The 13,328-nt window shown below is 37.1% G+C and overlaps 1 protein-coding gene across 10 annotated transcripts in view; it reads right to left on the bottom strand.

Annotated features, from left to right (window-relative positions):
- The window catches only part of PHACTR4 (phosphatase and actin regulator 4), a 142,433-nt gene that overhangs the window by 52,102 nt on the left and 77,003 nt on the right, over window positions 1–13,328 (bottom strand). Inside the window, exons 1-2 of one of the 10 annotated variants that reach the window (XM_064281575.1) lie at window positions 3,287–3,543; window positions 3,090–3,176 (exon numbers count right to left, since the gene is read on the bottom strand). The exons of 8 other annotated variants lie outside the window; for them this stretch is intronic. In XM_064281575.1, the coding sequence (XP_064137645.1) occupies window positions 3,090–3,135 (46 nt within the window). In that variant the 5' untranslated portion in view covers window positions 3,136–3,176; window positions 3,287–3,543. Of the gene's footprint in view, window positions 1–3,089; window positions 3,177–3,286; window positions 3,544–13,328 lie in introns of those variants that run through there. One more of the 10 variants, XM_064281576.1, reaches the window with a different exon arrangement.

Here is a 13,328-nt window from a genome sequence, read left to right as displayed (position 1 = left end):
TGCTGTTTCACCTGTTTAATGGGTAAACCAAAAAAAAAAAAAAAAAAAACAAACCCACTGCCATCGAGTCGATTCCGACTCATAGCGACCCTATAGGACAGAGTAGAACTGCCCCATAGAGTTTCCAAGGAGCGCCTGGCGGATTTGAACTGCCGACCTTTTGGTTAGCAGCCATAGCCCTTAACCACTACGCCACCAGGGTTTCCGTTTAATGGGTAAAACCCATTAAAAAACCCGTTGCCGTAGAGTTGATTCTGACTCATAGCGATCCTATAGGACAGAGAAGAACCGCCCCATAGGGTTTCCAAGGAGCAGCTGGTGGATTCAAACTGCTAACCTTTTGGTTCTCAGCCAGGCTCTTAAGCACTGAGCCACCAGGGCTCCTGTGGTTGAGTAGAGCTTATTAAAATTCCTTGGTCTTGCGCCTAATTTAAGGATATGTTATAATTAGTTGGGTTGTTTTAATATGATCCATAGTAAAGGACTGTACTGAACATAGAAACAGTTTTTATTTTGATCAAGAGCTACAAAGTATTATATGAAAATTTTATCTGGGTAAATCTACAGTCTTCTCCTATGGACATATTTCACTTAAGGATAACTTTTTATATGGACTGATGAGGATAACTGCTTATTTCCTTGAATAGACACCAGAGCAAAAGTTCCCACTCTGCATTCAAACACTTGATTAGTGTGCCAGTTGTTAGAGGTATGGTAAACCAATGGTTGGAAGCTCAAATAACAGCTGATAAATTTGCGTATGAATCCTCATGCAAGGGTTATTTATTTGAGAGCAGATTCTTTCAGAAAATAAATAGCACTGGACTTCCATTACAAGCCAAGAGAGACAACTAGTTTTAAAAATAAAGACTATATCTCATCTTAAGCAAAATTGTGAATTTTTTTTTTCTTTTTATATTTTTAATTCATATTCTCAACTAGAAAGTAAACTTCTTGGGGATACAGATATGAATTATACCTTTACAGGGTTTTCTATAACATTTAGAGTGCCTTACAAATAATAAGAAACCAATTCAATATATTCATTTATTTGTTTTGCCTCACTTGACTAGACAAAACTAGTACCATCAATTTTAAAGTTCAAAACTGTTGTTATAGGCCTAGAACTGCAAACAAATGATTTAGGTTTTAATTCGCTTTGTATATTTATTCTTCCAAAGAATCTGGTAAGGCTTTTCAAACCGCTGCCCACAGAAATGCTTTTTAAATTTCATTAAGAAATTGTTATGTTTTGGTAAAAGCGTTTAAAGCAATGGTATAGTCCTCAAAGTTGTCCAGCATCAAGCCTTCATGATCTGGTCCTGCTGTGCTCAAACAGAATGCATCCTGAATTTATAAATAATATAATAATCAAGTCTGTCCATTAAAATACCTGACAGCCACCAATCAACTATCTCAGTAATAGGAAATAAAACACAAACATTAAATCCAGAGAAAATATAAAAACCTTAGGTACCTGAGTGATTTCTATTTCTCCCTCATAGCTCTTTTATTAGGGCTACTGGTAGGCAGCACAATTGATACTTTATTATCTCACTTTTTAAAATATCTGAAATTTTTGTTACAATATACGGATGTTAGATAGGCACTCTTCATAAATACTGTCACCTACCACTAAACTGTACCTGCTTAACAATTCACTACTTTGCAAAATATTTTCATTTCTGGGTCATAAATAAATTACTTGCATAAATAAAGGACTTGGGTCCTTATAGTTGTTAACAAAGAACAGATGAGTTTAGTAGTCCAAAAGTGCGTTATTAACCAAATTCAGGAAAGTGATTACCTCTGGGAGTGAAGGGTAAAAACACGGGGTGGGGGGGTTGAGTTTTATCACTATGTTTTTCATTTCATTTCTTAAATTGGGTAGTGGCCCACTAGTGGTCTTCATATTTTTCTCTATACCTTTTCCTATTAATGTTTCATTTTTTTTAAAGTTTGGGTTACTAAATTATAAAGACCCAGGTGATCAAAGTATAATGAGTCAAGTCCTAACTTCAGTCATAAAAACTTTTTCTCTCCTGTGATCCATGTACCTCAGTTTAAGTAAAACATGAAAATACTTCTATAGGTATGTCTTCAGGGAAGTTCTCAAGTGAGAAGACTACCTTTAGAAACTAAGTAGCATAGAATTATGAGACATTTGGGAGTATTACCTGTGTTCCCACATTTTTATAATTTTCTTAAAGCCACCTATATTTTTATTTCTGAACCAAAAGCAGTCAAGGACTGAACATGTTTTCTCCTGCTTCATAAATCAAAAAGAGGTGTAAATCTTTGTTTAATAGTATAATGTCAAGAAATGATTCCCAGGCTTTCTCTTACCTTGCTTATGTTTAGCAACCTTTTAACAAACATCCAGTTAAAATTATTTTCCCAATTTAAGTTATTTATCTTATATAAAACCCCACAAGGTTGAGAAAATGAACTTGCAATGACAAACGTCTCTCCGTTTTGAAACTCTGAGCTATATTCACAATTATCGTCTTTGTCTCTAGCCATCCCTGAGAGAGATATTAACACTTCAAATGTAAAGCACTGACTTCAGAAATGTTTATACCAAAATGCTGCCTTAAGAGAAACGGAAACATCAACACAATGGAAAAAGCCTGAGACTTACTTGTAAAACGTTTAACTGAGTCTAAAAGATGAGGTTAATTCTTAAAAATGGTTCTGTTTATAAAAGTCAACAGTTCTAGCTCTACATCACGTATCTATCAATTGCCCAAGTCCTGCAAAATACTTATAAAATATCACTGAATTCTATATAAGAGTTCCTACAGCACTTATCCTGCAAGCGCAAGAAATTAACAGATGGTTTCCTAGCAATTTAATATTAAAAAACTCCTGAAGGATCAAGTAAAACAAAACCATGAGTACGAAATTAATATAACCGAGTGAAGAACAACGTAAAAGTTTTCACTCATTCTTCACAGAGTTACAAACATCCCAAAGTTGTAAACATCACAATCTTTACATTCAAATTCCGATGTAATACTCAGCTTCACTTGTAAATCTGCCCTGCCTCTGTCAAGACTTTCCCAGTTTCTTTGCCTTCTATTACTCACCAACTGCATCTGGATTTACCGGTCTGGAGACGTCAGCTTGCCCCATGATTATATTGTCTGATGTATCTCTCACGACAACAAACTGTTCTGGACAAAAGCAAACTTCTCTTAAAAAATAAATCCACATAAGGAGGGGACACATGAACCCCTCTCGGTGTTGCTGCCGGACATGAGGAAATGGCACGAGGTCAGCTAACCTGCTGGAGTGTCTGTTTCCCTGTATCCTGGCCTGTGCACTGTGGTTCTTACAAATATGTCTTCACGCCGGCTCTCTTCACACAGGAATGCCTGTCATTCCAGAGTGCATACTGTGTAAAGCTGAAGTGCAGGAAGGGGAGGAGACTGCCAACCACATTCTAGCTGAGAGGCACAGCCCAAAAAATCCACACCCCTTTCCCTGACATTGAGCTTGGTGAGCCAGACTCAGAGCTGCAGAGGAAGAGTCCATTCAAATCTACCAAAGACAAATTTATAAACTTAATCACACACATACAAACTGTAGGTGGTTATGCACAGTGAACTATGAGAAAAGTCCATTCAAAGATACGCATTTTCCTATTTGCTCTCTGTAAAATTTTATTTCCTACCTGTGGCTGGCGAGCCGAAAGCAAAATGAGACATAGGCACAGGAAATTAATAACATTAGGAATGATATTTTCGGACTAAATACATCTTTTCTAAGAACAAAAGAAATATTTCTGAAAATGTGCTTACTAAGTTTAAACAGTACACATGAAACAAAAATTTGGAAGCTATTATACTTCTCTTTCTGCTAAACAGTAATAACTACCATATGATCTTGGGGAATACAAAATTTTAACCCAAGTGGAACACAACTGTAAGTGGGAGCAGTCCTATATGCCGGGCATAATACACTGAAATATCAGCTGATCACATGTAACTACTGAAGGTCTAGCTTATAAATGATTTTTCTTTTTTAATCAAGATATAGCTAATTTACATACAGTCAAGTACATATACTTTAAGAATACAGCTTGATGAATTTCTATATACGGATACACCTGTGTACACTGAATTTTTAAAATGCAGAAAAGCTACATATTAACTTTTTAAAGTGTTTAGCCATATACTCTGGATTATAGTTTTCAATCCTAGAAGTATGAAGTCAGAATTTCTTCTAAATGACTTTTCTGAGCAGAATAACACAGTACAATTACATGGACTAGCCATTGGTAATGTTCTAAGAAAACCTGCTATGCTCTGCCTGAATCTGAATCACAATATTACAAGCCCTAAGTCTGTCATCAAAGTGGAAAAAAGTCTCTATTTCACTAACACCTGAAGGTAAAAGGTGAACGAACAATTCTGAGCGCTGTATTAAGCAGTATGATATTGGTTATTTCATCTAATTGTCACCAACAACTAGCAATGTGTTGTGAGGGATGTCTTATTTATTTACTCAATTTTCAGATAAGAAAACTAAGGCTCAGTGAGGTTAAATCCTGTCTTACTTCATTCACCAAGTTTTCAAGTGCCAGAGCTCCAACATTTCTTTAAGAAAAGACAGCTACAAAAAAAAAATAAGTGTAGTTTTAAATCTTTGTTCTCCAAACTGAAATTCCAGAAAGATAGATTTCTAGTGTCTGGACTTTCCCTTAGCCATTCTTTTTTTAATCCCATCATCTGCCACCTGCTTTGGATATATATACAGAAAAGGTAACAACGGAAAAATGACAATGATAAGGTAATCAGTTAAAAAAAAAAAAAGTGAACTCGGGTAATATTCAAATTGTTAATACCGGCAGTTATCAGAAATACATTATGATGTTGACCATTAAAATAGGAAAGAAGGTAAAAGGAAAAATACATTGAAAGAATTCTTCAACTTAGGGATGTCCAACATCTTGGACCCCAGGCACTTATATTTATTAGCCTAAAAGTGGCTAATTTTCACTACTGTATCACTTTCCACTACCGTAAGATGGGGATACATAAGCTATTATACAAAAGGTGGCAAATTCATTGCCTAGCACTCAGTAGGTATTGTAGCTATCATCATTATCATCATAGAAACAAATACAGCACACTGCTTAAGAGCATGAACTTTGGGGTCAGACTGAAATTTTAATTCCAGCTCTATCAACACTAGGTGTTAACACTAGGCAAATACTTCATCTCTCAGTCTCAGTTTCTTAATTTATAAAATGGGCATAACAATATTTACCAGTACAGGGTAACTGTAAGGATTTAAAGACATGAACTTAAGTAAAACGCTATGCAATGTACCTGGCACATAAAAAGCTCTCAATGAATGCAAGCAATAATTATCATGTTGTTAGGTGCAGTCGAGCTGGTTCCAAAACAAAACACTGCCTGGTCCTGTGCCACCTTCACAGTTGTTGCTAGGTTTGAGCTCATTGTTGCAGCCACTGTGTCAATTTCTCAAGAGTTGAGGGTATTCCTCTTTTTCACTGACCCTCTACTTTACCAAGCATGATGTCCCTCTCCAGGGACTGGTCCTTCCTGACAACATGTCCAAAGTAAGTGAGACATAGTCCCGCCATCCGTGCTTCTATGGAGCATTCTGGTTGTACTTCTTCCAAGACAGATTTGTTCATTCTTTTGGCAGTCCATGATATACTCAATATTCTTTGCCAACACCAAAATTCAAAGGTGTCAATTCTTCTTCAGTCTTCCTTACTTTATTGTCCAGCTTTCCCATGCATATGAGGTGACTGAAAACACCATGGTTTGGGTCAGGCGCACCTTGGTCCTCAAGGTAACACTTTGCTTTTTAACACTTTAAAGAGATCTCTTGCAGCAGATTTGCCCAATGCAATACGTCTTTTGATTTCCTGACTGCTGCTTCCATGCATGGGGATTGTGGATCCAAGTAGAATGAAATCCTTGGCAACCTCAATCTTTTCTCTGTGTATCACGATGCTTATTGGTCCAGGTGAGAATTTTTGTCTTCTTTAATTTATGTTGCCCATGGGCCAAGAGAACGTATGTTCTCTGACCAGCATGTTTTATTTTCGTTCTGACAATCAATATTTACTTTGTGCCAACTGGCAGGCAGACAAGCAGAAAGAAAGATACTGACTCACTGATGGCCTTAAAATTTTACAAAGCCTTGAGTTCATTCTAGTTTCCCTGCAGTATGATTTAGAAATGCAAAGGGAAGTTTCACTTTATAAAAAGTAGACATCTATCTCTTGTTAATTGTCATCTAATAAAATATGCTCTCTTTTTAGAGTACGTTTCCTCTACAGTTTATTGCCTTAAAGAATGGGAAATGTAACAGGGTTAAATTTTGTGAATCTCTTCCTATTTTATTTAAGGAAAGGGCAAAAAAAGGCCCTACAAAAATAATATTTACTAGGCAAAGGAACGTAAACCACAGTTTGATTTAGACAGACTGAGATCAAAGTAGGTTTTTACTGCCTATGTCTGGGCTAGAGCTCTTTTTGGGATTTGGGGCTTCGATGCCCTAATTCACCATAAACATTGTACGGTAATGAATTAACTTGTAGCGAGAATCTGTGTTTTCACTTGAAAACCATGATCTCTAAGTGTACATAATTCCTTATATCACTATTTTTGAGGCATGATTTCAACTTTGGGGTCTCTGGATGGTATAAACAGTTTAAGTACTCATCTGCTAACTGAAAGGCTGGAGGTTTGAGTCTATCCAGAGGCACCTTGGAAGAAAGGCCGAATGATCTACTTCCAAAAAATCAGCCCCCACTGAAACCCGGTGGAGCACAGTGCTTCTATAGTGACATACATGGGGATCTCCACGAGTCAGAATCAACTTGATTGTCGATGGTTTTTTGGTTTCAACTTTAGTTATAAAAAAATTCTGAAATTCTATAGTTTTGGATTAAGAAAATAATTTTTTTATATTCAAAAGTCCTTTGACTTGGAGAGGGATGATATGGGGTTCAGAATATATTCCAGCATTTAGGTATAACCTATGTTACTAACTTTTACTCTACACAAACATTTTTGTTGATTATTTTCTTTACTTAGAGACATTTTTTTCCTTCTGATTTGACACTCAAAACAAGAAAAAAGAAAAAATGGAGATAATTAAAAATTTTCTTGACCTCACATGTCTTACACTGTATTTTCTCTGCTGGTAAAAACATTCCCCTAGAGATTCAAAAGTGTTAGTGATATTTACAACTCCAAAAAATTTTGTTAGCAAACACATTGTACATACACCAACATGAGAATATACATGATATTTTAATAAACAGAAACAGTTTATAACACTTGAAACATGGTGCTTTTATTTAAATGTAGTTTTCTACTGATGTATCAATACAAATTAGATTGCCTAGGAGACTAAACTCTTAGCTATGTTAACTACATCTTCCTCAGCTTAATTCAGTGAGTTACTTTCCTACGGCCTAAAATGTCTCAAGAGGTTAAGAAAAAAGTCACTCCTCTCGAAAGAATGGCCCATAAAATTTATTAGCAGGTCACACAAACACATATTCAAGTAAAAGACTAATTTTCAAATTCAGGATATAATCAGGCGCGGGAACGACTTCCTTCATCATCTACTGTAATCTAGTCTGGCTGGCTCTGGATAGTTGCGGGAGGTAAAATCCTACTACTAATAATCTGTCTCAAAGCCCATGTGGAAATTAGAAAGCCTTGGTAGTCATTTGTAAGCTCTTCATCATCTCATCCATCATATGTATTGCTTCCTTGGCCTGGAATTTCTTTCCCAGATCCAACTGGGGAACTCCAACTCATCCTTTCAGAACTGGCTCAAATGTTGCTTCTTCTATATAAGCCTTTCCTTAGTCCTTCAATGAGAATTCCAGCAAAGATTTACTGAATCCAGATTATGTGCCTGCGGGAGAAAGATGTGGCAGTCTGCTTCTACAAAGATTTAGAGCCTTGAAACCCTATGGGGCAGTTCTACCCTGTCCTATTGGGTCGCTGTGAGTAGGAAAGGACTTGACGGCAGTGGATTTGGTTTTGGTTGGATTATGTGCCCAGCACTGTGTTGGTGCTAAAAACACCTTAAGGTGCTTATAGTTCAAGTAAATAAGATCTACAATAGAGTACAATGAGAGAACCTTAGGGGCTAAGGAGCCCTGATGGCACAGTTGGCTGCTAACTGAAAGGTTGGTGGTTTGAACCCACCAGTCGCTCTGCAGTCTTCTTCTGTAAAGATTACAGCCTTCGGAACTCTATCGGGCAGTTCTACTCTGTCTTATAAGGTTGCTACGAGTTGGAATCCACTTGACAGCAATGGGTTAGGTACTATGCAAACACATATGGGGGGCAGTGTCTAACTTTGTTCTGAGAGATCAGAGAAAACATCCTGAAGTAAATGACATCTACAATCTGAGTCTGCCATAGAAGGGATTATGATAAGTGTGCCAAACTTAAGAAAATTTAATGGTCCAGAGGTGAAAAAAATGTACAAGTATCTAAGTATGGCTAGAGCAAAGAGCCAAAAGATAAGATTGGAGAGGTAAACAGCTGATCATGGTTATGGTCAGCTGAACATACCATTCTGAATTGGAATGTTCTTCAGACTTTCCATTAGGCTAGAAACTTCTCGTGCACAGCGCCACGATATATTTGTCCTTAAACCCTCAATGCTTAGAACAGCTTAGTGCACAGGAAACATGCAACAAGTATTTATTAACCTTGAGTACAAAGGAATAAACAGTATTCTTCGATTTTAAGCTTTGCCCATGGAACCTAGTTTCAAAATGCAATTAAGATAAAGAAGTGCTACTCATATAGGCTGGAAGAAATGTGAATACCATGGGCCATACTATGATTCCAAAGAATCCTGAGAGCTTCTGTGAAACTCTCACTTTGGCGGGGGGAAAAAAAGAAAAGCATGTTCATGGTAGTTTTTGAGAATTTACCACTTCGCAAGTAATAAAAACTTTCAAAGGAGACAAACTTGGCAAGTGAATATTCACATAAACCCTCATATAGTCACTATTGTTAAGCTCAAGATCCTTAGATGAAAGTATTTCGTGTAAACTTGCCTAAGAACAAGGCTGAAAGAGACAGAGGTTAAATATCAGGCAGGCCCACTGTTGTCACTAGGTATTCATCCCACCTACCCTAAATAATACAGGTTTCTTTCTGTGGCTGGCTGATTGGATTAAACCAAACAACAACAACAACAACAAAAAACTGCCTTCTATTCTATTTTTATTCTATATCAAATAACTGTTGTTCCCTCTGCCCTACTCCCACCTTCATAAGGCAGGATGGTTTACCAATGCAAAAAAGCAGGGGCTTTGGAGTCACATCTAACATGTAAAAATTTCGGCTTTCCCATTTACGGATTAGGTGACTCTAGACAAGTCACTAATTTATATGAGCCTCAGTTTTCACATCTGTAAAATGGAGATAATTACTTATACAGTTGTTGTTGTTAGTTGCCATTGAATTGATTCTGACTCAAGGTGACCCCATCTGTGCAGAGTAGAACTAGGAAATAGATCTCCAGGCCTATCTTCCCAGGTGCCTCTGGGTGGGTTTGAACAGCCAACCTCTTGGCTAGCAGTCAAGTGCTTAATAATTTGTGCCACCCAACTGCATACAGAGTTGTTAGGGGAATTAAATTAGATAAATTTCTGAAGAGTCTGATGATTAAAGGTGCTTAATACATTTTGGCTCCCTGTCCCCTCATTTACATTCTTTATATAAGCGGCAAGAAAAAATAAACATTTAAATTTTAACCCAACACTTCTTCAGAAAAAACTAGGGAGGTTCTGATGTGCTTTTATGTCACAGTGGCTATATATTTCTTCTACTTTCAATAATGACTGGCACAAAGTAATATATGTTTATGTGTTTACAATACATTAAACTATGTTTATAAGAGAGAGAAACAGAAATGATGCCAACATAAACCTTCTGCTCCACAGAATGAAAGACCTCAACCTAAGAAACTGCAACCACAAAGCTTCTACCTAAGCTTTCTCCTCAAGTTTTTATTTTGAGGATAATAAGCTATTAAGGATGTCAGAGGGGTCAGGTGTGCTTCTCGCACTGAGGAGGGAGTTATGAGAAATTACAGAAAACAGGGAAGTTTCAGTTAAGAAAGGTGAAAGAGCTTTTCTGTGGTTGGGTTAAGGATGTGGGGAATTCCTCCAGTGTGCTGTGGAGTCATCGGGAAAGGTAGGCCTAGAAGAATGAAGGAATTATCTGAATGGAGATGAGAGAATGTTGGAAAAAAAAAAAAAAAAACAGCAAAAACATTTATAGGTTATATATACTGGGTTGTGGGAATGAAGGGAGAAGGGAGGTGAGAGAATATAAATGACTTCACTGGAACTTTAAACCACTTTAAACCTATATTAAGGCAGCGGGGTCAAATTACTGCCAAGGTCCCTTCTAGTTCTGAAATTCTGAAGCAACAATTTAACCAATCCAATGTTCTGTTTCAAATACAGTCATGCGTCACTTAATGTCCAGGATACATTCTATGAAATAGGTAGGACGTTATGTGATTTGGCCGGTGTGTGAACACTGTATCATACACAGGCAGTCACTGTGTTACCAACAACTCCCTGTAAAGCTTACTATATTAAAACCTTATGGGAGCCCGGTTTCAGTCATCCACCTCAGGGCCACCACCGCTGCTGCTGCTGCTGGAGCTACTGGCAGAGGCCTGAGAAGGCAGCAGCAGCGCCTAAAAGGGCAGCGGCAGGAGTGGAGCGAGAGGAACCGAATAGAAGGGGGGAGCAGAGTGAGCCCAGCCTGCCTGCCCATTGCGTTCGTTACATTCACCTGAGGAGCAAGGCCAGCCCCGGTCCTGCAGCCACCGCCCCGCCTGCCTGCTGGACAAAGCCCAAGAGCCTGTGCCCACAGCCATGTCCTGCTCAGCCTGTAGCAGCCGTCAGCCCAGCCAAAGCCGAGCCATCCCCACCTGAACCATGCCCATTGGTGCTGCAAGAGTCTGGGTATGGGGTCTTTAAAACCATTAGGGAGAGCTGCTTTCCCTTATAAAAAAAAAAAAAAAAAAACTTATGGGACCACAGACATTAAGAAATGTTTTATTATGTTATAAGGTCATGGCCATAATGCAGTTTATATTATTAATCTAACTCAACGCTTGCCATATAATGTGAAATAAATTGCAATATTATTATTGGGAAGCTATAACCCTCATTTATTCACCTCACAAATATTTCCTGAGCCCCTAAGTGTCACGTACTGTTCTAGGTTTTGGGGGTATATCAGTGAATACAATGTGAAGCAGGAAAAGGGAGGTAGACAGGCTGGGAGAGAGGGTGTTAAATAAATTATAAATCGAGTGAGCAAAGAGGGCCTGAGAAGATGATACATAAATAAAAACATGATGTAAAATAACATATTCCTCAATTAAGTTTCTCTGTCATCTTCCTAACACTATAATCCCTTTAATTTTAACAGCAGCAAAATAAAATCAACGTTTCCAAGTTTGCTAAAAATAAATATTAATTACACTATAGTGTATTTTAATCCCTGGTCAGTGAAATAAAGGTCATCATTTGTGGTGCTCAGTTCTCAAATATCAAAAGGTGTGCTTTCTAATACTGTGGCCACTACACACACGAGATTATTTAAAATTACATACAATTTGCAATTCAGTTTCTCAGTTTTACAAGCCACATTTCAGGTGCTCAACAGCCACTTGTGGCTATAACATAAGGTAGTACAGATATAAAACACTTCCAGCATCATAGAACGTTCTACTGGACAGTGCTGATAGAGTATTCTGAACCTAAAAGATTCTTAAAACATACTCGAAGTCTTCCATTAATCACAAAACATAGTACAGTATCTCAAAGCACTAACTCCATACTTCATCACCATCTAGTGTCTATTTTCCATCACACCAACTACAAACAGCAGCATACTCTGAAGGAACCTGGACAGTTTTTAAAATGTTTCCTTTTTCAGTAACAAACTATTGTGCTATTTATATATTCACAATATTTGATTCTCATTCTTTAGCAACTGAATTACTATTTCTTTTTCTAGTAACACTCAGTTAAAGTCTTTGAATATTAACAATTCAAAGACTAGGGAACCAAGAAAGGTTTTATTTCATTCTAAAGGCCTATTGAGAGTGATATCCATTTATTATTAGTTGAAAACTTTAAATCTCTGTCTTATTGGCCATCCATTTAACATTTTTCTACTCCAAATAATACTTTTTCATGAGCTAAAGTTACTGTTTCTGTGTAGTTACAATGAAAGTGATTAGGGGATTTTAATCTTAAAGAAAAAATGTTTTCTAAAACTACTTGATATTCATAAAAATTTAAGTTCCAGTTGACCTCTGTTAAGGAACCATGAAGAACCAATGACGTATAGAAACTAAAAAAAAAAAAAAAAAACTAGTCAGTTAGAAATCAAGGAGCTGCCATCACAGGGTGTTGAAACATGCTGAATATTCCCCAGTAAAGCAGCATTCATTGCTGGTGACTCAAAGAGGTGCCTATTAGCCACTGCCACCTACCCTTCCTTCTCTCTCTTTCATAACTCTTCCCAACTAATCTGGCCCTCAAATTCACATGAAGTGAGTGAGAAAGAAATACAATATTACCAACATTCAGCCACACACCCAGCGAGAATACAACAAATGTCTAATGATAGCTAATAACATTTGTAAAAGTTAATCAGAAATTTCTAACAACTTAACAGAATTCTTTTCAGATATATATGGGGGAAAATATAGGCTTCGTCCTCTACTGAATAAAAATTCTGAGTAACGAACACCTGTTTAAACTATGAGTCAAGAGTTCCTGCAAAAGAAGCAAGGATGACTATATAAATGGCGTGTCTATCAAACTTACTCCAGCCAGTAATTCAAATGTACTTTATTCTTTGTTTTCTACTAATGAAATATCCTTATCTCTTTCATGCCATTTCCTTCCCTCAAAACTCTCAGTCTTTCACAATCCACAGGAACTACGAGGCTACAGGAGGTACAGGGAAAAAAAAAAAAAAAGCTTATGTATATAATTTCTACAGTCAAAGACAAATTATGTTTTGGATTACACATATCTTTGCTTCTAAATCTTGTTTTTTTAAAAAAAGGCAATAGAGAAGGGAGTGAAACACATTAACACTTTGGGAAACAATACAGCGAGGTGAGAGAAAATAAGCACAACTTGTACCTTTGTTTGCTCATAGGTCTATGCTAAAGCAATTAGATCAATCCTAGTTAAACCTTTCTGAAAAGCTCATCTTTATTATGGTGCTGTGCGTCTGTAAAATGTTGCAACCAAACAA

Source organism: Loxodonta africana, chromosome 3 (genome assembly GCF_030014295.1).
Source record: "Loxodonta africana isolate mLoxAfr1 chromosome 3, mLoxAfr1.hap2, whole genome shotgun sequence".
Lineage (NCBI taxonomy): Eukaryota > Metazoa > Chordata > Mammalia > Proboscidea > Elephantidae > Loxodonta > Loxodonta africana.
The sequence above is the reverse complement of the archived record's forward strand: the minus strand, read 5'-3'. Positions and strand labels throughout refer to the sequence as shown.